The sequence below is a fragment of the Symsagittifera roscoffensis genome, chromosome 7 (assembly GCF_963678635.1).
Source record: "Symsagittifera roscoffensis chromosome 7, txSymRosc1.1, whole genome shotgun sequence".
Lineage (NCBI taxonomy): Eukaryota > Metazoa > Xenacoelomorpha > Acoela > Convolutidae > Symsagittifera > Symsagittifera roscoffensis.
In genome coordinates, this window is record NC_087068.1 from 54999160 (window position 1) to 55025713 (window position 26554).

Consider the following 26554-nt stretch of genomic DNA (forward strand, 5'->3'; position numbering starts at 1 on the left):
ACTTGTGTTCGGCTGCAACACAACCCAAATTGTTTTGGAAAATAAGTTTAGAAACAAAATACAACTTTTTGGTTTATGGAGAAAACACCTATCATACAATTTCCATTTATGAGGAAATGTTTATTATAGAATTTCCATACAATTTCTGTACGTATGGATATGTAGGAAACTGTATGCAAAGAAATTTCCCATTTATGAGAATTGTATGTTAAGCGTTTTTGGTCAACCAGGGTGGGAAAATTCAGCGTTTTTTTTTTGATTTTTTGAGTAACTGTAGCCTAGCCAATAAAAGTTGAGCCAAAAAAAACAGAGAAGAAATACTTCAGGCCAAAATTCTTTTAAAATACTCTTGTTTGATATATCTAATTTTTACCCGCATCCAGTTCAAGCGATACTAGTTGATTAAATTATAATTTCAGAACCAGTCTGAAATAGATAAAAAAATGGTTTTAATTTACTAATAACTGATTATAATCTCTCTTCATATAATCTTCAAGTCCAATTATAATCAATTAAAACACAATTTGATCAATTATAAGCAGTTATAAGCCTAAATATTTTTTTGATACAAATAAAATCGATTATTTTTTGACTATAAACTATTATTTTTATGATTTTTTCCAAAAATCCAGTTTAATCGATTGTAATCCTTTTTGTGGCCTATTTTGTCTTCTTCAATGCATCTGAATGGTTTTTCTTTTTTAAGGTTTTTCTATGATGATGGCTTATGTGAAAAATGAGATATTTGTATTCAACAATTTTCGAATCAATTCATTTTTGTTACTTTTTATACTTTCATTTCTCTATTAAAGTTGTTTGATGATGTACATTTTAAATTTGTTCTAACCACCAAAATATCAGCGCAATGCTCCAGTTTCAAGAATTATTTAGAAGACTTAATTCTCACATATAGCGAGAGCGTTTCACCTAATTTAGAAGGATGTCTTTTCTGTCATGGTATATTTTTGTGTTCAAATAAACCAAAGTGTGACAAGAAATCCCGCTTTTAGTGATTTTGTTTTTGTTAGAAAAATGTTAACCCACAGAATATAATTAAAACATACTTTTCTTGTGACAAATTTTTGGCAAAATAAGAGAGTATAAATGGATAGCTTCAATCATAATTGATTAAACAGTTTTTTTCTGCATGAAGTATAATCAATTATAATAGACTATAAACTCTCGGACATTCGAATATAAATCTTTCAAACACCTAATTTTGGTAAATATAATCAATTATAATTGTCAATCAATCAACATAATAATCCAGTTTAATCGATTACTAACGCCTTAACTTGGATGTGGGCAACCAGTATAGCCGCGAGACTTTTATAAAAATTTTAATAATAATCTAACCATGGGAACTTTTCCTGCAGCACCTTATTATTTTCCGATTTGCCAAAAACTGTCCAAGTGTCGGTCTAACTTCTCATCAGTCTTAATTTAGTTTAATTGCTCTGGTCTTAGTTTAATTTTCTGGAGTTCCAGAAATTAGATGGGCTGGAATATTAAGTTTTCGAAAACATATGGGATAGGGCGACCTAATATTTTTAAAATATTTTTAAAAAAAGATTGGGGAGTTTTTGTGAGAGGAATTTTTCAAAAGAAACGACTACCCCAGAGGTTAGGGGTCAAACGAATGTTGGGACTGCCCACATAGTGTTACACATTCTCTCTTGATGTCGGTTGGACTGATCTGATATCAAGGGGGGGGGGGTTGATTTTATTATGAAATTAGGAATGGGTACAAAAATATGTGCAGATGGAATTCACCTGCAGATAACAGGTGGATGCAGATAAGATTCACATTCAGGTGAAACTGGGTTCAGATAAAATGTCTGAGGAGGATTCATGTTGCTGATAGCGTCACTTTTCAGAATTGATTGAAACTAACAACTATATTAAAGGTACAGCGTTCGTTTTGGTGGGTTGATTTTTGCCTTTTTCAAGACAAATAATCTTGTTTTCCTTTTAGAAAAAAATTTTTCAAGACAAGTCATCTTTTATCATCTTCCTTATTTTTCAAAAAAGGCAGGTTTTCCAGAAATTTGATTTTGTCGATGGTTGTCTATTGAAATTACGATTTAACTGAAGCATTAGACGACAACTTTTTAGAGGGGATAAGGTGGCTTCAAAAAAGATCAGAGCTTTGTCGCTTTTGAGAAACTAATTTTTCTGTTTTTAGGTCGGTGGGATTTTTAACATTTTTTTTTGAAAACTTGAGATAAGGAAGACCTTCTTAAATATATTCAAGTTTCGCACAGCCTTAACAATGAGCGCAAAGGAACGAAAGCTGGCGTCTTCAACATTTTTTGCATTACTATCAACTAAGCTTCGCGGCAAGATTAATGTGTTTTCTCTATTTAAAAAAAAAAATCGAATCGTGAAAACAAAAATTACAATAATGATCAATTGTGATTGGGTGAAAAAAAGACTATCTCAAAAATTAATCGAATAAATTTTTTAATAAACAATGCGCTTTTCTTGTTTTGAGCGGAGTAAAAAAGTTCAAAATTGCTCCTAAAACCTTCATATGAAACAAAAATGAAAACTGAACAAAAATCTTCTTTCCCTCTCAATCATATCAATACAACAACTTCTATCAGTCTCTACTTGAGCATTCTGAGTGTCTGAATTTGTGTCCCTATGCATGTTTGGTTATCTGTCACTTTAAGTGACCCTTTGATTGTCTGAATATGTGCTCTATAGGTCTTTGATTATAAGTTCCCCTTATACGCGTCTCTTAAAGTGTCTGAAAGTTTGTCCCTATTTCCTGTTTTGATGTGTCATTTCATCCTATGCCCTGTAAATTTTGAGGGAGTGAAGGGTTTCCTGTGTTTGTTAGTTTTTACAGTTTTAAAATCTCTGTTTATGTTGTTTCAACAGTGGCTTTTGATTCCCAACCACCTCTCACCTGAAAGGGCATCTAAGCTGCACACAAATTCAATCATAAGGTGCTGCCTACCTAAACCCAACTTCAAACTGAAGTTACATACTACCTGGACGCAACTTTATCGAGAAGGCGCATAGCCAGTTCCTTGGCCTTACAAGAGTTTGTAGTCATCCTCATTTGAGAAAATGTTTTCCTCCTCAATTGGGAAACTGTATTTTTTTTACTTATGTCTTTATGCTTAGCTTAAACTTCAAACAAATTTAGTTCTTAACTGTTTTTTTTTTCATTCTATTATTTTTTGAAACCTTATTCTATAAAATTTGATTTTTTTATATGGTCATTTTCTGACAAAACAAGGGATTATAGTTATATGAAAGACTATCATGTATTGATTATAATTTTTCGTAATGACTTTTAAAAGTCTTTTATCATATAATATTGGATTATAAATCAACTAATTATCTCTATTTAGCGCTTACAATTAATTTTTTTTTTGGTTAAAATACTTTATAACTGCATTACAATCTATTGTTTTCTCTTTTTCTGATGCAGGTGTGTTTCTCTTTTTACATTAAACTAAGTAAAGATCCAGTTTCAAAAATCAGCTGAAACAATTTAACTTTGGAAAACAAACTCACAAGTGTACAAAAAGGAGTGTGTTGCAGCGCAAATATAAAACAATAGTATAAATGCATAAAACTGAACCAAAATGTTACAACAATAAGCGCCGTTGGCCGAGTGGTCTAAGCTACAATAACCCCCCTTATATAGACTTTACAGTTGACGTAGGTTCGAGTCCCCCACCTGCCCATGTATTAATATACTAAAAAATGGGGTTATATCCTATTTTAACTGTTTTGTTGATTCTAATTTGGTTCAACCTTGATTAAGGCTGACCGCTAAAAAAGAGCAATTTGTCTCAAGGACATAACCGACCGGTTCTTGTGGCTAGCTTGCACCAATTTGTTTATTGAAACTGTTGGATTGTTGAAATTATGAAAGTGAGTTGTGTGAAATGTTGGCTTTTATAAATTAGTCACGATGAATGTATGTATTGCCGAGATTACTACGAGTTAAAACAATTATTTGCCGTTTTATACAGTTTTGGAGATTAGAGCGAGCATATTTTGGCGCCCCACAAGGGACAGAGTTTAGTATTGCGACACAACAAGGGACTCGCAATCCGACTGACGGACAGGAACGCAATCACAGCTTAGAAGTCGGCCATCACGAAACCCAGGTAAAGCAGCCTTAACGCAGCAAACTGGACTTGACATCTCACGACTACTTTCTCTTCACGACACGAGCTTCACCGAGGGACACAAGGGACCGGGATCGTTGATAGTTCCCTTTCAATTTGTTTCTCGGACAGTTTTCCCGACACGAGTGCAGTTGGCAGAATCCCCAGAGTTGTACGAAAGCAGTTGGCTCAAACAGAGTGCTGTCGGTCGGAATTCATCTGTTGCGGCTTGAAGAGGGTCTGTAGCGGATTGCACAGCATCTGTTGCGGATTGCAGAGTGTCTGTAGCGGATTGCAGAGTGTCGGTTGCAGATTGCAGAGGGTCTGTGGCGGATTGCAGAGCATCTGTTGCGGATTGCAGAGTGTCTGTAGCGGATTGCAGAGTGTCGGTTGCAGATTGCAGAGGGTCTGTGGCGGATTGCAGAGCATCTGTTGCGGATTGCAGAGTGTCTGTAGCGGATTGCAGAGTGTCGGTTGCAGATTGCAGAGGGTCTGTGGCGGATTGCAGAGCATCTGTTGCGGATTGCAGAGTGTCTGTAGCGGATTGCAGAGTGTCGGTTGCAGATTGCAGAGGGTCTGTGGCGGATTGCAGAGCATCTGTTGCGGATTGCAGAGTGTCTGTAGCGGATTGCAGAGTGTCGGTTGCAGATTGCAGAGTGTCTGTGGCGGATTGCAGAGCATCTGTTGCGGATTGCAGAGTGTCTGTGGCGGATTGCAGAGTGTCGGTTGCAGATTGCAGAGTGTCTGTTGCGGATTGCAGAGGGTCTCTTGCGGATTGCAGAGAGCGTCTGTGTCGTGTAAGACCGGTGACCGCCCAATCTTCAAAACTGTAAGACTCGACAAACTTTTAAAACTCTCATATTGTGCTATAAAATTTTATACGCTGTCATACATCTTGAAAAATTTTTCCGCAAGCTAGCCCCCGGTATTTTTTCTCAATACCCAAAATTTTTGGACAGTTCCGTTGAAATGAAATATCTTACAGTCGGTACATAGACAAACTGACTTGACATTTTTTCTCGATACCAAAATTTTTTGGATATATGTGAACGGAATATTAATCAGTGAAATCGGAACATAGCCAAGAGGTACTGGACTAGTTTTTTGGATTGGTTTATGACTCGAACCTGCTGACCAAAATTTTCTGAAAAATTTTGTATAAAAAGTAAAAAAAATTGCCAAAAAATCCTCAAAACGTCTCCAGAATTCTGCGAAACTGTGCTGTAAGATGACACCAACCTTATGTTAAGTGGTCTGGTAGCGAAATATCAGGCAAATTAAGTTGAGTTTTTTCATCCTCAGGTTTCTTCCGCGTGTGTTGTTGGAACTTAACCAATTTGCCTGATCCCCCACCCACCATTGGTGAAACTGAAAGCCAGTTCGCTTCGAGTAAAACAAAGCCGTTTCAGCCCGTCAGATTATTGACTTCGTTGCGTGACAGTAAAGTTAAGTGGTCAGGTACGGTGATATTAAGTGAGTTAAGTTGAATTCTTTCATCCTCAGGTTTACTCCGTGTGTGTTGTTGGAGTTCAACCGACCTACTTAATTTTCCAACCCCATTGGTACTTAAGCGTAACTAAGCCGTCGCATAGGTCCCCCAAGTGTATGGTATTCATCCTAGGAGCTAGTTCTTTGGATCACGCGCTCCGAAAACTTTCCGCTCCGTCCCAGAAGCGCGTCAAAGATACTTGCTTTACGAAGCCAGGTTTAAGCTTGAACTTTAACCCTAGGGACTCTCAGAAAACAATACAGTACTACCTTCATCATTACTTGTCGCACCGTAACGACCTTGTAATTTGGCACGACGCCATTAATAACTCGATAAGTAGGCACCGCAGCAACAATAACCGCAAGCTGAGTAGTGAGCAACTTGTCAATTTGTTATTAAGGTATAGGACAAACATTTGTGCGATCGTATACTGTAGACGGAACGGAACCGAGGATATAGAGGAAAGTTTAGGTTCAACAGGTATTCTCGTTCTCAACGTCGTTAAAGACTTTATCTCTGAGCGTAAGGCTAAGGACCAGGTACTAATTGAGAAGTACAAAGAGCTTCACCAGCCTCCAACCCTTGAGTTAAAGACTCTCCTCCTTCTAAGGCGTTATAGCGCTAATCTTAACATCCTTAAGACACGTAAGAAGCGAAACCGCTTACCCCTCAAAGCTCGGAAAGCTATAAGAAATAGGCTTCAGGTAGAAGCTTTGAGACGTCAAGTTACCCCGTCTTGTAAGCTAATGTTCATTTACTAATGCAAATTTGATTACGTACCAAAACAGTATCTCATTTTATTGATTGTTTTCTATAAGTGAGCATCCGTAGAATATTGTCAATTTAAGAAAAACATGGACGAAAAATTCCAAAGTAAGATACGCAAGTTATTCGAAACCCGTCTAAATCTAGAAAATGAGCTGCTTAAAGGTCACTCATTATTACTTGAGTACATTGAGAATAATAGTCGCACTACAAAAATTGATAATGCTGTTTACAAATGTAAAATTGCGTTGGAAAAAGCTGTCGACGTCAATGAGCAATTAATTAGGTTAGCGGGAAAAACGGAAAATCCTGAAAAAATTATTGCTCAGCAAGACCTTTGGCTTAAGAAAGTAACCGAAATGAACGATAAAGTAATGCACGAAGCTCAGAATTACAAGATGAGCCTTGAACCTTCGTCATTTCCAGCAGCCGGCATTACAGGGAGCAAGGGATCTTTACAACAAAATAGGTCTGAGACATCCTCACACTCGCACAAAACAAGTGATTCAGCAGCACGAGTATCTGAAAACAGGTCTAAGGTCTCTAATAAGTCTAAGGATAGTAGAAAGCTTGACTCACAAAAGTCTGATAAATCTGCTTCCACTCGTCATACGTCGACTGTTCGCACTATGTCATCAAGTGAGAAACGGCATGAGTTAGCTTTAGTAAAACGACGCCATGAGGAGCTGGAAAGGCAGTATCAAGTATCTTTAAGACTTAAAGAGCAAGAGAACCGTCTTAAGTTCGAACAAAGTCAGCTGGAACTAGAGCAATTGGCTGAAAGTCATAAAAAGCAACTAATTGAAATGGAATTGAAAGCGTTTGAACTTGAGGACAGTTCATCTCAGGTTAGCGAGAAGGTAGCGGAAAGTAACTTAACAGGAGTAAGTCAACCTATTTCAAAGGTAGCAACCGATCGAACTAATGATTGGGTAGACTCTGTTAGTTCACAAGCACCTCCCGACGTTGCTAGTGCGCCAGGTTTGCAGGCCTTCACTCATGTACCCATTTCGTCAGGACCGACGACTTCCGCCCTCCTTGCTAATGCAATTCACACCAGTAATAGTCATAACCATTTGGCAGTGCAAGCCGTTTGCCATTGCAAGCTTCTGTTTCATTCCCAGCCTCTGTTCCATTCCCAGTTAACAATATGCATTCTAGTGCACACGTGTCACCACCGTCTGCTGTTCCTTTACAGACCATGAGTTCAAACATAACTAATGGTAGTTTTGCCATCGCGCAACCGGAATCATTACCTGTCCCAATGTTACAGGCCCAACCAGGTTCTGGTTTTGTTTCTTTGTCGCCTGCATTTGCTGGTGGTGGCTTCTCATCTTCTGGAGTAAACCCAACGCCGGTTTTCTTTTCGGCACCTAATTGCCATGCAGCGCCAGTCCAGACGCAACATAATCTTCCCTTTGTTCCGCATACTGTGTCACCTAGTATCAACGATTACTACACAAGTGATGCAAACTTATGGCGATTGGCTGCTACAACTCCAATCGTCACGCCTGCTCAGTGTTGTAATGCTGGAAACATTTTTTCTAATGTGACAACTGTTGTCCCATCGTGTAACACCGCCGCTCCTTATACTAGTGGTGGGACTGTGTATTTTAATACTCCCCCAGTTCATCCACAACATGTTCCGCATTTCGTCAATCATACTAATACTGGTTATCAGCCAGTCAAAGAAGACTACGCACCGTATTCTGCTTATCCGAACCAAGGTTGTTCATCGGATCGACCTCTCTCCGCTCGTTAATTGGCGGAATTATTGGTGCATAGCCGCAAAGATCATCTTCCTGAATGGAAGTTAGCCCAGTTTGACGGCAACCCGTTAAACTGGCACGAATGGTTTGGTCAGTTTAAGTCCACCGTTGATTCCGCTGTTCTCACCGATGATACGAAACTGACATATTTAAAAACGCTCGTCACAGGCAAAGCAAAAACCGCAATTGCGGAGTTTAGTTATAGTGGCGTTATGTACAAGGATGCACTGGCCACCTTGCAACGGAAGTTTGGGCAACCACATGCCATTGTTGGTGCGCATCTTGATAAGCTGAATACTTTTCCTCCACTTAAGATGCACAATTCGGAAAATGTCATTAGTTTCTCCTCTGCAATATCTGGCCTCGTAGCAGTTTTCAAATCATTGTCTTTCAACGATGATCTAAAGAGTGTTAACCTGTTAAACCAAGCTGTTAGTAAACTTCCGCCTAACCTCAAGGAGGCTTGGTCAATGCATACTGTTAGACATAATTGGCAGCGACCAACACTCTTAGACTTTAACAACTGGTTGAAAGAAAAGGCCGAGGGGCATGAAAGATTACGTTTACTCAACTCTAAGGCAAAAAACGAGGAACCAGTTAAACCAAAAACAACCAAAGTTTTTGCAGCCAATAGCCAGGTAAGTAGTAAGGCTCAGGATAAGTCTAAGTTTCCGCCGTGTGTTTTGTGTAAGGGTAGTCATGCATTGTGGAATTGTGCTGTTTTTAAGGAAAAGAATGCTACTCAGCGAGCAAAATACGTAGCTGAACAGAAACTTTGCTTCGCTTGTCTCAATGGCAATCATAGTTTCCGGCAATGTTCTAGAGCAAAAAAGTGTCCGAAGCCAGAGTGTGATAGCACACATAATGTCTTGCTCCATGGAGCCGAAAGAATATTTCCTCGGAAGGAAAATTCAAATATCTCGAATAAGGCTGGAACAAACAAATCCAAGGAGAATACAAACACTTCCACCCATGCCGCTGTTAGTGATGTACATGACATTGAATCTTCTAAAGGGTTGTTGCCAATTGCAACACTTGGTGTATCCTCGGATGTAACCAGTCTCCTGACGTTGGTTCTTTGTGATAGTGCATCGACTCACTCCTGGGTATCTTCGTCACTCGTAAACCGTCTCGGCTTAGTAGGGGAGCCCGTTAACTTGTCAATTAGTGGTTTCAATTCAACCACCGTTGTTGAGACTCAGAGGGTCAAGTTTACAGTTTCCTCCGAGCCGAATAATAGTGATTTCGTATTTTCTCTCTGTGCATATGTTAAAGACAATATTCGGATTGTTTCCGAATTAATCAAAATTGCTGATTTGCAGAATAAATATCCACAATTAGCACCTATTAAGCCCATTCAATATACTTATGAGGACGTTGAAGTTATTATCGGACAAGACTACTACCACGCCGTTAGACCCGTTGAGTTCATCTTGGGAGATGATAAAAACTCACCGTGTTCCGTTCGCCTACCGATAGGTTGGGTCTTAAGTGGTCCGTTGCCGCCGTCCGGTAATTCTACTTCTTCGTGTTTCAAGTGTGTTGTTGAAGATTCTTCTCTGACCGACCAGATAAAATCCTGGTACGAGTTGGAATCGTATGGTGCTTTCAAACAAGTCGATGCCCGTTCCGCCGCGGATAAACATGCTTTATCTATCCTAAATTCTGAAACCGTTCACAATGGCGAAAGATACATTGTGCCTATGCTTTGGATTGATAGTAATCTCAGTCTACCAAACAATTATTACTCGTCACTCGCCCAATTTAAATCGTTGGAGAGAAGGTTAAGTAAAGACCCTGAGCTGCGCGAAAGATACGCGGAAACCATTAGAGAGGACATAAGGAAAGGCTATGTCGTTACCGTCGAACCGCATGATCCACGTAAGCGTTCCGATCGCGAGCGTTCCGATCGCGTTCCGATTGAACCGATCCCGTCGTAAATCCGAATAAGCCGGGTAAGGTGCGCCGAGTTCTTAATGGGGCTTCTAAGTTTCATGGCACATCCTTAAATAAGTCCTTATTGGTGGGTCCTGACCTACTCCAAAATTTAATTTTTGTGCTTTTGCGATTCCGTCAACATAAGTACGCCGTCTCCGCGGATATAGAGGGTATGTTCCTCCAGGTAGGAGTCCTTGCCCGCGATCAAATTTCGCTCTGTTTTTTGTGGTGGGAGGATACCACTTCCGATGTGGTAGTTCATCAGTACACTCGCCATATATTCGGCGCACGGGATTCGCCTACGTGCGCAAATTTCGCGTTGCAAAAAACAGCAACTGATAATATGTCCACATACCCTGAGGTCGCCTCAGTCGTAAATGAAAAATTTTACATGGACGATTACTTGGATTCATTCGAGAACGTTACCCAAGCAATTAAAACTAGTCGCGATTTGGTTTCCTTACTAAAATTGGGAGGATTTAATTTGACTAAATTTGTCAGTAATGCTGATGAAATCACTTCAGCAATGAACCCCGAGGAATCCGAAACCTCATCTTCACCCATCAAGAAAATTTGTAACGGTGCCGAACAATCATCACACGTCTTAGGTCTTAAGTGGGACCATGTGAAAGACACATTGGTTGTTAGCAGAGGCGTGGATCGTCCTCTCGATAAAGCAATAACTCAACGAACCGTCTTGAGTTTCGTCTCTTCTGTGTTTGACCCTGTTGGGTTAGTAGCTCCATACACAGTTAGGGCCCGTCTTTTACTGAAAGATATTTGGAAAATCAGTGGTCAAAGTTGGGACGACGAATTGCCAGAAGACATAAGAGATAAGTTTCTCGAGTGGCACTCCGGTCTCCCTCTCTTAGGGCAATTGACCATTCCCCGTTGTTACTTCACAGAGCCTGTTAATCAAATTGAGCTCCACATATTCGGTGATAGCTCGCAGGACGTTTTCTGTGCTGTTGAATTTTTGCGTGCGCGACTCGCGAGCTCGCATAAAACACAAATATCCTTCATCTTTGGTAAAGCTCGCGTTGCGCCCATGAAAGCGCTATCTATACCGAAGCTAGAGCTTCAAGCTGCTCTGCTCGCCACACGACTAAAAGATGATATACTGACCGCACTTACCGTCTCTATTAATCATGTCTTTATGTGGACAGATAGTACAACAGTTTTGCAGTGGCTAAACTCCACTGAAAAATTACTTGTATTCGTCGCTAATCGTGTCGGCGAAATCCTCGAGTCGACCACTATTGATGAGTGGCACCATGTTCTGAGCGGCGATAATCCAGCTGATACCGGTACGCGGGGGATTTCTTCGGAAGCCCTCAAGGATAGCAGCTGGGTTATTGGTCCGAGCATTCTCAGGACTACTGATTGGCCGTTTATACCCGACGAACGTGTAATCAATAAAATTCGTTTGAAGGGTCCTTCTTGTGATGTTGATAATTGCTTGGAAACATCATCTTCCTTCGTCACCGATGTCACATCAATCAAACATCCCGAACACGGGTTCAGTTGGGAAAGGTTCAGTTCCTTTACAAGATATAAGCGAGTAGTCGCTTTTATGTTGAGGATGTTGCCTTCACATAAGCATTTTCGTGGAAAGGACTTACGAATCACCGACCCCACTGAACTTGATATTGCAGAAAGCAAACTGATTCATCTTGCTCAGATGGAATCCTTTCCCGTTGAGTTAAAAACACTCACCGCTGGCAAACCTATTAAGAGTAGTAGTAAAATTGCCACATACTCGCCATTTATCGGTCCCGCTGGAATCATTCGTTCCACCGGACGGATTGTGCGCTTAGTGAATACCGAGTTTGATACTAAGCACCCAATAATACTCGACGCCCGACATACTTTAGTTCGTTTGTTGGCCCGCAGCCTCCACCATAAGCATTTTCATCAAGGATTAGATTACATGCGCTCCGTTTTAAATATGAAATATGCAATACTTGGGTTGCGTCAACTACTGCGGTCTATCGAAAATCAATGTGTAACATGCCGTAAACGCAAAGCAAGCACCATCCAGCCAATTATGTCCGATTTACCGGTCGAACGTCTCGGATACAAGCAACCACCCTTCAATCATACGGGTGTGGATTACTTTGGACCGCTTTACGTTCCGGTTCGCAGAAGCACGGAAACAAGATGGGGATTTCTTTTTACTTGCCTCACCACCAGGGCTGTACACCTTGAGATTGTACCGTCTCTGGACACCAGTTCCTGTGTCATGGGCATTGAACGGTTCGTTGCGCGCCGTGGTACGCCAAGCACAATCTGGTCGGATAATGGCACGAACTTCGTTGGTGCGGAAAAGGAATTACTTGCCTGCATCAAGAGCGGGAATGGCATGACTCCGACCATTTTTGCACACAAAGCTGTTACTTGGAAATTTAACCCGCAGGCGCACCCCATCATGGCGGCTCCTGGGAACGCCTCGTCCGAAGCGTGAAGCGCGTGCTGTACGATATCCTAGGCAGTAGGCGAGTCACTGAAGAGGCGTTAGGAACAACACTCTGCTTATTTGAACAGGCTTTGAATTCGAGGCCAATCACTCCCGTTAGTACCGATTCACGTGAGTTAGAAGCGTTAACCCCAAACCATTTTTTGCTTGGACAACATGCCACAAGCTTTCCTTCGCTTTTACCCGGGGAGCACTTCGATCACAAGAAAAGGTACGTGCGAGCGCAGTCATATGCTAACGCGATTTGGTCTCGTTGGCTTCGAGAATATGTTCCCTCGCTGAATAAGCGTGTCAAGTGGCACACTCATTCTGACTTCACTGTTAAAACAGGCGATCTCGTGTGGGTGATTGAGCCCGATAGTCCGCGTGGGTACTACCCTCTCGCCCGAATCGTCAAGCTAAACTACGGACAGGACGGTTGCGCCCGATCCGCCCTTGTCAGGACCGCAACCCGTGAAGTCACGCGGCCGATCGTTAAGCTCGCTGCAGTTCTTCCTTTTTCAGGGGGGGAGGATGTTGCAGCGCAAATATAAAACAATAGTATAAATGCATAAAACTGAACCAAAATGTTACAACAATAAGCGCCGTTGGCCGAGTGGCCTAAGCTACAATAACGCCCAGTATATAGACTTTACAGTTGACGTAGGTTCGAGTCCCCCACCTGCCCATGTTTTAATATACTAAAAAAGGGGGTTATATCCTATTTTATCTGTTTTGTTGATTCTAATTTGGTTCAACCTTGATTAAGGCTGACCGCTAAAAAAGAGCAATTTGTCTCAAGGACATTACCGACCGGTTCTTGTGGCTAGCTTGCACCAATTTGTTTATTGAAACTGTTGGATTGTTGAAATTATGAAAGTGAGTTGTGTGAAATGTTGGCTTTTATAAATTAGTCACGATGAATGTATGTATTGCCGAGAATACTACGAGTTAAAACAATTATTTGCCGTTTTATACAGTTTTGGAGATTAGAGCGAGCATAGATTGTAATTTGTCCGTGACTTTGTGCAACTTAATTATGCAAAAAAGACAGTCACAACGAGGTTAAACTCTGGATTGTGAGTTAACTCGCAAAAAGACCTTTTGATCTTTCTTTCTTTTTGTATTTCGAGCAAAAATAAAAATTTGTAGCATGTTTAATGGCTTCTTTTTGGGTTCCCGAGAACTAAACATACCAATTAGGCGCTTAAACAGCGTGCATAATTTAATCTCGCAAGGATTTCTTTTTCAGATTAATCAAATAGATTGACTTTTCTGTGCCTGCTCAATTTCAAAACAATTTAGAAAGGTTTAAGAAAGATTTCAGTCTTAAGTTGAAAGTTCAATTTTCAACTCTGTCTCGATGAAATTTCTTTGTTTCAACAATTTAAAATGTTGTCCGATAAACTTGTTAAACGATATTGAATTCTCCGTGTTTGAACCATCAAAAAAATTGGGTTTTAACTATTTAAAGAGCGAACCAAATATCTCGCGCTTTTTCAGAGATCAATTTTTCATACATCTTCAAGCCCTTAGCTTCAAAACATTTTTCATTTAGCAGCGATCTGAATTGCGTTTTTTTTCAGTCAAAAAGAACCGATAAATCGCCGACAAAACAGCAAACCCAAAAATTCAAAGAACTCTTTCTAACGAAAAGTTTCAGCTAGAAAGATCAGAAGAATTTCAAAAAAATTTTAGACGATGTCCGATAAATTTGTCAAAATCTATAAAAGAGCAGTTTAGCTTGTTAACTGCATTCAGGATCGATGACGCTGAAAGAATACTCGTTTTGGTATTTACAGACAGTTGTAAAAAGTTGGAACAGACGAAATTATTTAAAAAATGCAAATGACCTATTTCAGACAATATTTGCATTCAAAAATCTAATATTTCATACATTAAGTATGTCCAAGATTACCACAAAAACTAAATTTGCAAGCAAAAATTACTCAAAGTTTGAAAGTTGCTAGTTTTAATTTTAATTTTTCTGTCTGTTCCAACTTTTTGCTACTAATTATACTTGAGAAAAAGAAGCATACCTGGTCTGCGAATGGGATGTCTCCAAGAGGATGAGTGCCATTTGTCACTAGGTAGTAGGCCACTATGCCGAATGCGTAGATGTCAGACTGGATCGAGTACCTACCTTTGATCTGCTCTGGCGCCTTGTAACCTACAAATGTCAATCCAGCTTTTTGATTTGCTGACTTTTTTCGATTTGCTGACTTTTTGATTTGCTGACAATCCAGCGTTTTGCTTTGCTGAAAATTATCTATTAACCTCAGAAAACCAATTGTTAAAAATCTTTCAAAAAAAAGTTTTTTTTTCGGGAAATTACCTATTGTGCCGACGGAGGAACTTAAGTGCATTGGTCCAACATGGCACGCGATTCCATAGTCTGCAATTTTGGCATTGATCTTGGCTTCTATAACAACAATTAGTAGCAATAAACAAGTCAGAAGTTGATTGTGAAACTGCCACTATGGTATTAAGGATGAGCGGGACGATTCGTCTCAGGGGTTCGATTGACATCCTGGACAACCAAAGGGTCCCCGCTTAGTACAAAATACGCCATCCGTTTTGGTCAACCAACCCTATTTTTTTATTTTACCCCAATCTATTTTTCAGAAAAAATGTTTCTTGTATCGTTTTCGTATTCTGAAAAAAAAGACATTTCTCATGTTATTTTCTTGCAACATTACTCTCACCCGTTGAAAGAGAAAATATCAAGATATTTTCCGGTTTCAAATCCCTATAGATGATTTTGGAAGCATGCAATACAGACAGGCCCTGGGCCACTTGGGAGAGTATTTTCTGCTTGATGCTCCTGCCTCTAATAAGTCCGGTTGAGATCACACTGGCGAGACTTCCGTGGGGAGCTAGTTCCAAAACAAGTGCCCTGAACAGACAAGAAAAGTTAGATTTTTTTGAAAAATTTGTTCATCCTTTTTTGGTCTTGTTCGATTGAAAAATTTTAATTTGGTCGAAATGGGGTCTTTATAGTGATTAAGGAGAGCTCAGAAAATGATTTTGGTCGACCTAAAAATAAGTCGACAAAATTTTCAATTTTTTTTTTGAAAATCTGCCCCCCCCCCCTCGAAAAAATCCTAGATCCGCCCCTGGTTTAATTAGAGATTACCAGCTGTTTTTTTCCTTGAATATTTCTGGAATCTGTTCAAAAATTAGCATTTACTACGTGACAGTTTTCCTTTCGCTTTTTAGTTTTTCTAGTCTCTGAAAATTTATAAAGTTTTCCTACTTTTTATGATTCTTTTCATGACCCAATGATGTAAAATTTTAAAAAATTTCTAAATTTTTTTTCAATTTTGATTATTGTATAGATATACGGTAATAAAAATTATTGAAACATGTTTTCTATGTTAAAATAATTAATGTTTTTATCAATCTTATTTCTATATTAGATATTAATAGTTTGTAATATGGTAATATACTATCAGTAAAAATTATAATATGGCGACTATCAATTCCAATTTGTTTCCTATTTTCTCACGTCTGGGGGGACAGCGTGAATCCAATGGCCGACAGAATGGAAGGGTGTCTCAATCTCGTCATCACTTTCAGTTCCTTCCTCAAGTTAGACAATCTACGCATGATCATCTGCACGTCCGAGCTGTTCGACCCCCCAAACACCTAACACATGTGAACAAGTAAAAGGTCCGTAAATTACAGTTAATGCCAAATTGTTGGCAATATTGGTGACCTTGAGCGATTTAATCGGTCAAAAACAGTAGCATTTCAGGTTAATTAGTTTTTTCGACATGGTTTTATGTGTGGAAATCAGTAAAAAACAGAAATCCGACGTCAAAATGAGCAGTTTTAGGTTAATTAACTTCGTTCAGATTCGTTGACCGAAAAGGATATTGCCAATAAGAAGAAAAACAAAATTCAAAAAAAAACATATTTTTCAGTTAAGAAAATTCAAAAATTCAATTTTTATCACTGACATTACGAGGCCAAACTGTGCATTCTCTGCGTTGTAAGCGGAATCCGCAACAGGCCAAAATCAGATTTGTCGCGGAATCCGCAACATTGCTCTTTTTCTTTGATCTTCTATGCTGTTTTGGATTCCACAAACAAATACTTAAATCACAGTACCGCTCAAAATCGCTCAAAAAATAGGCGAATTTCGGAATCCGCAACTGTATTTGCGGAACCCAGAACAGTTAGTGGAATCCACAAATAAATGATAAAACATTTGTATCGTTAAATTGAGCTGTTGCGGAATCCACAACTGTAAATGGAATCCGCAAATTGTAAGTGGAATCCGCATTTTGTTTGCGGATTCCCTTTACATATATTTATATGTGTAGTAGCCTTTAAAATGATATCTTTTAAATACATGATTTGATTTCACTAGAATATAAATTTACTAGAATAGACCAGTGTTTGGGATTAATGAAATCCCAATTACTGACCAGTATTTGCGATCGATGAAATCCCAAATACTGAACTAATTTGACGATTTGCTATGCGTTGGGTTTCTAATCACTCTCAACCTAATGACTCCAAATAATGGATGTATTCCATATTTATTCCAGATTATTCCAGTTTTTGGGATTTCATCAATCCCAAAAACTGACCAGTATTTGGGATCGATGGAATCCCAAATACTGACCTAATTTGGCGATATGCTGTGTGTTGTGTTTCCATACACTCTCAACCCAATGATTACAATTACTGCATTTATTCGGCGTTATGCTTCCAAAATCAGTATTTGGTATTGACGCAATCCCAAATACTGACCTAATTTGTCGATATGCTGTGTGTTTCATACACCATCAAATCAATAATGGAGTTACCACAGGCCACAGGCCTCCTGTTTTTTTTTTAACCAGCGGAGTTACCACAGGCCACAGGAAACACAGTTGAATTACACATATTAAACTCTACCGCTTTATCGACCGTTGTTACGGCGAAGTCAGCGGATGGGGGACCCCAGGGAAGTGTGGCATTTTGGTGGAGCCACAGCTGTTGTAGGAACATCGGAAGCAAGGGTTCCATTGGGTGATGGTGGTAAAAATTGTTTCGTCGGAATATAACTTTGATGCGACAATAACTATAACGCAAGTTGGTGCATATGCAAACTCAGTATTGAACAAAATTCGGAATCCACTTACAGTTTGCGGAATCCACTTACATTTTGCGGAATCCACTTACAGTTGCGGAATCCAGAACAACTAGCTATATTTGCTTGTTGCGGAATCCACAACAAAACAAATGTGCCGACAAAATTTACGTTACAGGTATATGTATGCGGAATCCACTGAAATTTTGTTTGTGGAATCCACTTACATTTTAAAACATCATTTAAGACTTGTCTCTGGAATCCAGGAACATGCAGACACAAAATTGTGATCCTATCCAGTGCACAGTTTGGCCTCGTAATGGATATAAAATAACTGTAAAGGGTTTGGGAAGTTTGCCAGGACAACTTAGAAAAAAAACTTTAAAAAATTGGACAATTTCGAATTAAATTGATAAAATCAAACACACCTTCACTGCAACATCACTGTCTCCGACCGATACTCTGAAGACAGTCCCAAAGCCCCCGGATCCCAGACGAGACACTTTGGTGTCGGCGTGGTCCAGTTGCTAGAAACACAATTAAACCAGTAGCGGATTTTGACTGCTTGAGGGCCAAAAGTAACCATTTTAAGATATCCATTTTTTGGCTGTGTGACCTCAAACTCGTCCTTTGGCGTCCATTTATACTAGTTTTACTCGTTTTGGGGGGAGGACGCGACGAAAAATGTATTTTTTTTGTCAAAACTTTCCAAAAAGCGCCTTTTTTGGCCTGTTTTCTTACAAAAAAATTGCCTGAAAATTGGGTCAAACAGGACCTGACTTGTGTTTTGGGACCGCTCGGAAAATAAATTTGGTCAATCTTGAAAGAAGTCGGCAAATTTTTCGAAAATTGATTAGATCCTCTCCTGGAACAGTTAGAACGTGTTACATTACTTATGGTCTCAAAGTCCATCATATATCCCTACAAAAATTTTTCAATAAAAACCGTCTTCTAAATTTGACAAAACGTAGCAGAATTGTTAAACGAGAAATGCTCACGTCAATGTTCAGTCGGCGACTTTGTTCATTCAAATCACTTAGCGACAAATCAGGAGCCAGATCCAAAATCGAAATAGTCTTCTCTGGATGTCGAGTACAAGTGACCCCGTAGTTATCCTGTGCCACTCGGATGGCGAGGTCTTCGATTGGAAACAACGTCGGCAGACTCCTCGACTCCGGATCTCGACTTCGGATGCAAATTGGACAGACTGCTTGAATATCGAAGAGGTTTTTGTTGGAGTTGCCCAAGTGGGGCGAGATACCATGGAAAGACTCATTGATGACAAAGTCGAAATGATCGATTAGGTTTCCCAGAATCTGACGTCCAGGGACTGTCATGGGGACTGTAATGACAATATTGGTTCGCTCTTCTCCCTATAGCAAATAAGGATACAACAAATTAGCAGAAAGTTTTCATTAGAACCTCATAGTTGATTAAATTAAGATCAGTTCCAAGAATTGCTGGGAAAAACGGACATTACAGGGAGTGTTTAACCTATTGCATGGTGAAGGCGCCCGAGAAATTTTTGTTAAATCGGATCTTTCGTTAACATTTTTTATAAAAAAAGTTTAACAACTGAAAAGTTCGGTGGACGTTCACACCTTTTTCACTTCTATCGCAGACGCCACAACCGGATCCCTCAAAACACACAATTCAACGTAATCTGAGAAATAATCGATCGTGACTGGAACCTTGGGTACATTTTTACTTTCCAGTTTTGACTCATGTGGCAAAATATCCTGCTTTTCAGAGTAGATTTTAGCTAGGAAAAGAGGCATCAAGCTTTCAGGCAGAAATAACATGGAGTAATTTCGCTGGATTACGTAATCATTATGCAATATTTCCATGTGAGACACGTATGACTCATGTTTACGAGGTAATTGATTCGGAATCAGCCATTTTTGCTCGTCAATTGGGATCAAAATACAAAACTTTTCCATGAGGCGAATAAAAATTTTGAGTAGGGTTATTTCAGGTCCATAAATGATGCACAATCCCTCGTATGTAATGACGGAATTTCGGATAATTTCTCTAGCTCTGGGGTTCGAAACTAGGATGCGAGCCATTAATGAGCATAACCACTGCGGGTCCAGAAAATATATGTCAGGCTGTGCTCGTGAAAAAATCATATCAGGGAATATCAAAACGGTGCCTGTGCTGTTCATAAACTTCATGGCCAAGTGGATGTCATGGCCGCTTAAATCCAACTTACTTTTCCGAATCAAGTTCGAAATTGTGAGGGAATCGATTACACTTTTAATGCCAGTTTTATCTCGTTTAATTCTATCTTTGTAATTAATCACAGCTTTTTCAAGGTTTTGATACACTAAAGGTATTCTGCGTCCCATAAAATATTCTCCTTCGATTTTAAACTCGGCTAATTTTGTTCGAATCAGACTTCGTAAATTTGCGACCGAATTTTTTTCTGAAAGTGTTGCCGCCGTTTCATCGCTTGATTTCAGACCAACAAACGCGTACGTGTAACGGTGAGTCTGACTAAAAAAATGGTCGCTGAAAAACTCGTAACAGAAATGTTTTCTTCGAGTTTCTTCGTTTTCGTCTTGAATCAAATCAACGTGAGTTCCTACTATAATTGTTGCCGCGTTCGGACCCCGAGCATGAATGTTGTACAGCCACGAAGAAACTAAGTTTAGTTCTTGGTTTAAATTTTCAGCAGCCAAATTGTAAAACACCATATATAACGCTTCGGTTGAAGCAAAAACTTGATGAGTCGCAAAAAACTCCTCTTGCCCGGCAAAATCCCAGCAGTTTAGGGAAAAATCAGCGGGTTTGTTCGACTTGCGGTCGATTGCTTTCATCGTCCATTGGGAAATTTCAATTCCGAGGGGCTCCGAGTTTTGTGGCGGGACGTTTTCAGGCGGCTCATAGTTGTCGTCTATCAATTTTCGAAGAATTGTCGTTTTGCCTCGGCCCGAATGCCCCATAAGTAGCATTTTAACAGCGTAATAACTTGTTGAATTTCTAGCTCGCTCCTGCAGGTATTTCATTAAAGCAGTTGTATTTCCTCTTTGAACAAAAGCGGGCATATTGACTAAATTTAACCCGAGTTTATAAAACCTGCGCAACGTTTCGCATTTGTATAAATCAGAAGGTATTCGTTTGATTTTTGGATTATGACTGACATCCAGGGTTTCGAGTTTTTTCAGGTAACATATTTCATTCGGAATCGCTTTGAGGGCGTTATAGTCTAAATAAAGATCGGTTAATTGGTCAAAGTTTGTCAAATCGTTGCTTAAATCAATCGATTCAATTTGGTTGAAACTGCATCGAAGCCTAGCTAGACCTTTACTCTTCCAAAACGAAGGCTTCGGAAGCCCGATCAAATGATTGCTACTTAAGTTCAAATCTCGCAACCAGGGAAGATTAAGAATGAAATTAGGAATGAATGGTTCTTTTTCAATTGCCAAACTATTTTTAGATAAGTCTAACACGGTCAAATTTGTCAGAAGGGACGCGCTGTCTTCAGGCAAGTCTGTGAGAGCGTTTCCTCTCAGACTCAGCTGTTTCAAATTTGCGAAAGAGGACAGAAAATTCATGGGAATCGATTTCAGTTTATTAGAAGAAAAGTCCAAAATTTGGATTTTATTTGGAATACACAAATCAGGAAGTTTCGACAGACCATTTTGCTCCATGTTCAAATCAGTGATTTCAGGAAACCATTTGGAGAATTGCTCTGGCCATTCTTTAATCTGATTGGACGAAATTTTAAGAATTTTCATCGATGAAGATGACCTGTTATTTTTTTCAGACTCCGGATCTGAAAACTTTGACAGGAAATTGTGGGAAAGGTCAACCTCTTCAAGTTTTTTGCAGAGAAATATTTCGAACGGAAATTCCGTGAATGAGTTTTCATTTAAACTTAAACTCTCCAAATTTGTCAAATTTTTCATCAAACTTGCTGGGAGTTTCGATAACTTGTTCCGACTTAGAAAGAAGTTCTTTAGCGATGCAAAACATAGAGTTAATTTGCCGCTCATGGCAATTGAATCGAGGGAGGTGATTTGGTTTTCACTCAAAGCTAAAGTTTCAATTTTGAATCTGTGATATTTTTGAAACCCAGTCAAAGCCTCATGTCTCGGCTGTCTGCAACTGTTGGCCTCTGCGACAACATTTCCGGTTCTAGTGCTAATTGCTCTCGTCAAAAACCTCCCAAAGATATCTTGACTATCAGTCGAGAAGTAACTAATTTCACGCTCGGAAGTTGATGGTGATGTTTCATGATACGTCTTGAATTTGAAGTAGTTTAAAGCGTCGGCTTTCATGCGTTCCATTTCAATGAAATCATCAAAAGAAGGATATACCGGAAGCTCTTTTCCTCGATGACTTGACCCGAGATCCGACGTCTCAGATTCCGACGACGACAAGGTCCACTCCCCTTGGACTGGGTTGTCTTCAGAGCCAGACCCGGCAGTAGACGACTGGATTCGGTTTCTCCTTTCATCCACGCTTTCTCGCGTTTCGGCAATTCCGTTCATTAAGGTCTCGGAGTTTACGGTATTGCTTCGAGAATGTTGCTTCTGGTATGGGAGGCTGCTCGGATTGATGTAAGTCATTCCGTGAGCCGGGGTTAGTTTTCGCCGAAAGGGACCAGTATTACGTCTTGAATTTTGACCATTATTAGTTTTAACGAGACCATTTTTCTGAAAGTTTTCCCGACAGTTTTCACTGTTTTGGTCAAAGACAGTAACGAACGTTTTGAAAAGCCATTCGGGTTTCGGGTTCCCGAGTCCAAGTCGTTCCCAGACGACACTACCCGTTTCGCGACTTGTGCCGTGACGACTCAAGATGATTGCAATCATCTCGTCTCGATTTTGGTAGTTTTCGTTTTTCAAGACAGTTTCCAAGCATATCTCGACGTCTTTTGTCGCGCCGTTTTGAAGCAGAAATGAAGTCAGCTCTAAATTTTCGTTGGCAACAATTCGGCTCAAGCATGACTCGCCGTTTTTTTCGTAGTTAACATCAGCTCCTAAGAGAACTAAAGCTACCACTGATTTGCCGTAATTTTTGAAACAAGCCAGGAACAAAAATTCATTCAGAATATTACCTTTGCATTTTTTCTTCAATGTTAAGAAGAAGTTTTTCTGAAGGCATTCTAACTCTGAATCGGTTGAGTTTAGTGTCTCGTGTATTTCTAGCGAGTGCAGAATTTTGTCGATAATTTTGAAGTCTATCACGAATTGATAGAAGTATAAGTTTGTATCTGAATATATTTTCAAAGACAAAAATACTTCTTTCTTAATCTGTAAATTATCCTTATACTCGCTTAAATTGTTGGTCAACAAATGGCAATAGTTCATGAAGGTTTCGTCACGGATTTCGACCTTGCGGATTTTCAATGCAAGACTATTAATAAGGCGTAAGCCTTTAACTTGAACTTCATGTTTTTCGAGGTTAACTGAAAGCGCTTTTATGCACGGTGACAACATTTTGGCAGCATTTATCCCGGCACTTTTGAAAACGGAAACATAGCGACTAAGAATATTTAGAGTATAAAACACCATTTGAGGACTGTCGTTGCAAAAGTGTTCCAGAATTCCTAGAGTTAACTCGTGAATGTTGTAGTCCAGACTTTCGTGAATTGTGGAGTTGCATTGGAACCAAACGTCCAAAATCAGCACGACTTCCAGCGTGAACTTGGGATCTTGCGGGTAAAGTTTGAAAATCTGTGCCCACTTTTGTAAATTGTTGTAATTTGTAAACTCGTACGCTATTTCTAAGCTTTCGTCGCTCAAGCCTCGCACCGCTCGCAAAACCGAAGTCAAAACCTGCAGATAATCATAATGCTGAAACTTTTCGGCTAATTTCAACAGCATCAAATCCACATTTTTTGCCATCAAAAATCGTTTAAAAGTTTTGTCGTAGTTGTAACTCGAACAAATTACAAAAATAGTCTCACACACGCAAACTATAACTTGATAGTTTTCTTGGTAAATTTCCAAAGCCGGTACTAAAATGTTCATTTCTTCGGGTTGAAAAAGATAGAAGTTTCTGGGTTTTCGTTCACGGCAAATTTTGTGTTCCAACAAGATTGCCGTTTGTAAACACAAACTCATTACTTCACTTGGTAACTTCCCAGAATTTAGAGTCAGAACTACAAGCTCTCTATAGAATGGCAAATTCTCCATATCGCCATTTGATTTGAGCAAAACTTCGCAAGTAAGTCGAAAAATTGACTTCAGTTGAACTGCGTCATCAAACGTTTCTTGTGGAAAAGAATATATTATAATTTTGGTTGACTGAATAAATTTTAAAGCCAACGCTACACTTCTTGTACAACTAGGAAAACTGAAAATTGAGTAAAGATAGTTCAAAATTAACAATTTCTGCTCATCAAAGCCGCTGTCAGTTCTCGTTTCTAACTTTTCCAAGCTGTGTTTTACAACATTAAAGTCAAGATGTTTTTTCAGGGTCAGAATTTTCAGCGCGTGACTAAATATTTCAGGGTCGTTCTTACCCAGTTGATGCAAAATAAGATGCTCGTCTGCAATTCTGTACGAAATCTCGTCGCCTCCGGGCTGACTTTGCTGACCGTTTAACAACTTTTCTATGAAATGAAGACAAAGTTTCAACATATTTCTGCAGTTTTGCGAGGGCGATTCGTAACTTCGGCAAATTTGATATAAGAACTCTAGAACATCGTTTTCAAACATGTACTTCAAGTTGTCGGAGCATTCGGCTAGCTTGAAAAGCACTTGCAAAGCTCGTTGGGTCACCAATTTTGGCGACTCTTCGGCAGTCAGAACCTTATATGTGGTGTGTAAAAGCATGAACTTGTTTTGAAGGTAACACAAACCGTCTCTTTGGTTCAAAATAACAGCAATTAATTCCAGACATTCCAGACATTTGGATGAGTCATTATAGCTGCTGAATTTGATGAAGTTTGTCAGAATTGCGTCCAATTTAGCGGGTGTTTGAGACAAGTAGTTGGCGTATTCGGCGTCTAGACGACACTGGTCGAGGAGTTTTCGGGTATCGTCGGCAAAGGAATCCTCGCGTTCGCGAGTAGTGGTTATGGCTCGTAATCGGTCCATATTTGCTTTGCTTGCTTGATGTTAAGCACCCGTTGAAAAAAATTACTTGATCAAATTTCAGGCAATCGGTTTGCTATAAAAACTTGAAAGTCATAAGATAATTTAAACTAATGTATAGATTTGAAAGAATATGGCAAAAAGTTGATTCGAATATTGCACTTTGGCAATCTTTCGCAAGAGTAAATTCCTGGTCAGGGTAGATCCAATGTGAGATCCAGCTTGACATCATGTCATCATTTTGGGTTACGATTTGTTGTTTAATACGATATTGAAGAATTTGAATTAAGAAATAACAACAATGTGTGAATGACGATGTTTGGAATTTGGTTGAATATTGACCAATGACTTAGATCTTGATCTGAACCGAACCCTCCCCTAATATTTATGATCCCTATCAAGTATTTGACTATGACGATGACCTTTATCAAGTCATGCTTTCAGAAACTCTGTGGTAAAAATCATTTTTTATTAATTTTCTTATCAGATTTATATTTTTTATATGTATATATAAATCTGAACCAAAAATAAATATAAAAAAATGTGCTCAAAAATTTTCAAATAAATATACCCAGCAGTAACATATTATGCTTTGCTATGCTAATTTTTTTCTGCCGGAGGATTTGAAAAAAAGATTTTAGCATATAATAACGGCCACTCAATTAAAAATATTGAAAGCATTTTTTTTGCATCTATTTGTATTAAAAAAGTTGATTGGAATAATTTTTGGCTCAAATATTCAGGCCTTTTTGATGCTCTTTCAGTATTTATTTAGATTTTTGGATTCCAAAATTCATCAAGTTTTCTTAATATCAAAAAAATGCTTAGAATTTTTCTTTTTATCAGACTAAAAGGTAATTTAATGAGACTCCTAATTTGATTCTCCTAATTTAATCATAAGACAAATTATATTTTGACTTTAAAAACTGCATTATTTTTTGAATTAGTTTCCGCCGCTTTTAACTAAACAAAATTGAAAAAAGTAAGAGTTGAAAATAAACTTTATGAAACTTTTAAAACTTAACTTGCTATTGCAACCATTTTCACAAAAAAAATCGACGAAAAATTTTCTTTCAATTTTTACAAATCAGTTTTGAAAATCCAAAACAAGTAAATTTCCAGAAAACAAGCGTTACTTGCTCGAAATGAACAAAATCTAAAAAAAATTCATACCAATTTTTCTCAACACTTGGACATTTTCTGAAGATTTTTCATTGTCGTTCGATTTACAACTTGGTCTTTAATATGATACATCACATTACTTGTGGTACCTGATTTTGTTTGAAAAAAAACTAAAATACACAGGAATACAGAGTTAATCCCATTTTCAATAGTCGGAACAATAAAAGTACTGAAAGTGTGCGCCTCAATCTCCACGGATTGTAAAAATATCGGGTTTCAACAATTTAATTCGAGCACTTTATCGGCAAATATCTCGGTAACAATAATACTCAATTTATCGGTAAGAATGATATTTTTACCAAACTTTTGTATTGTTAACATCGGTCACATCGGCACAAAAAACTCCATAACTCAAAGCAAGCTGCAAAAATGGCCAGTATTTGTCCTTGAGACAAATTGCTCTTTTTAAAGGTCAGCCTTAATCAAGGCTGAACCAAATTAGAGCGAAAAGACGGTTAAAATCGGTTTTGGGGGGGACCGAACCTGGTTACGGAGCATCCCATCAGGTTCGGTGCACATTCGAGTTCTAGAAAGGAAATGACCTAGTCGGGATTCGAACCGGCGCCGAACCCGCCGGGACGCACCATGTATACGCTTGGCTACTGTCCCTGTATGCATTTACATTTATATGCATTTGTACTATTGTTTTATATTTGCGCTGCAACATCCTCCACCCCTAAACAAGGAAGAA

At 39.0% G+C, this 26554-nt stretch overlaps 1 protein-coding gene across 1 annotated transcript in view; it reads right to left on the minus strand.

The window, feature by feature from the left end:
* LOC134851813 (leucine-rich repeat serine/threonine-protein kinase 2-like) overlaps window positions 1-24990 on the minus strand; it is a 41367-nt gene extending 16377 nt beyond the window's left edge. The window contains exons 1-7 of the mRNA XM_063868062.1: window positions 19234-24990; window positions 18631-19005; window positions 18061-18159; window positions 16058-16197; window positions 15255-15445; window positions 14885-14971; window positions 14589-14719 (exon numbers count right to left, since the gene is read on the minus strand). Coding sequence (XP_063724132.1) covers window positions 14589-14719; window positions 14885-14971; window positions 15255-15445; window positions 16058-16197; window positions 18061-18159; window positions 18631-19005; window positions 19234-24684 — 6474 coding nt within the window. The 5' untranslated portion in view covers window positions 24685-24990. The remainder of the gene's footprint in view (window positions 1-14588; window positions 14720-14884; window positions 14972-15254; window positions 15446-16057; window positions 16198-18060; window positions 18160-18630; window positions 19006-19233) is intronic.
* Window positions 24991-26554: the final 1564 nt, after the last annotated feature.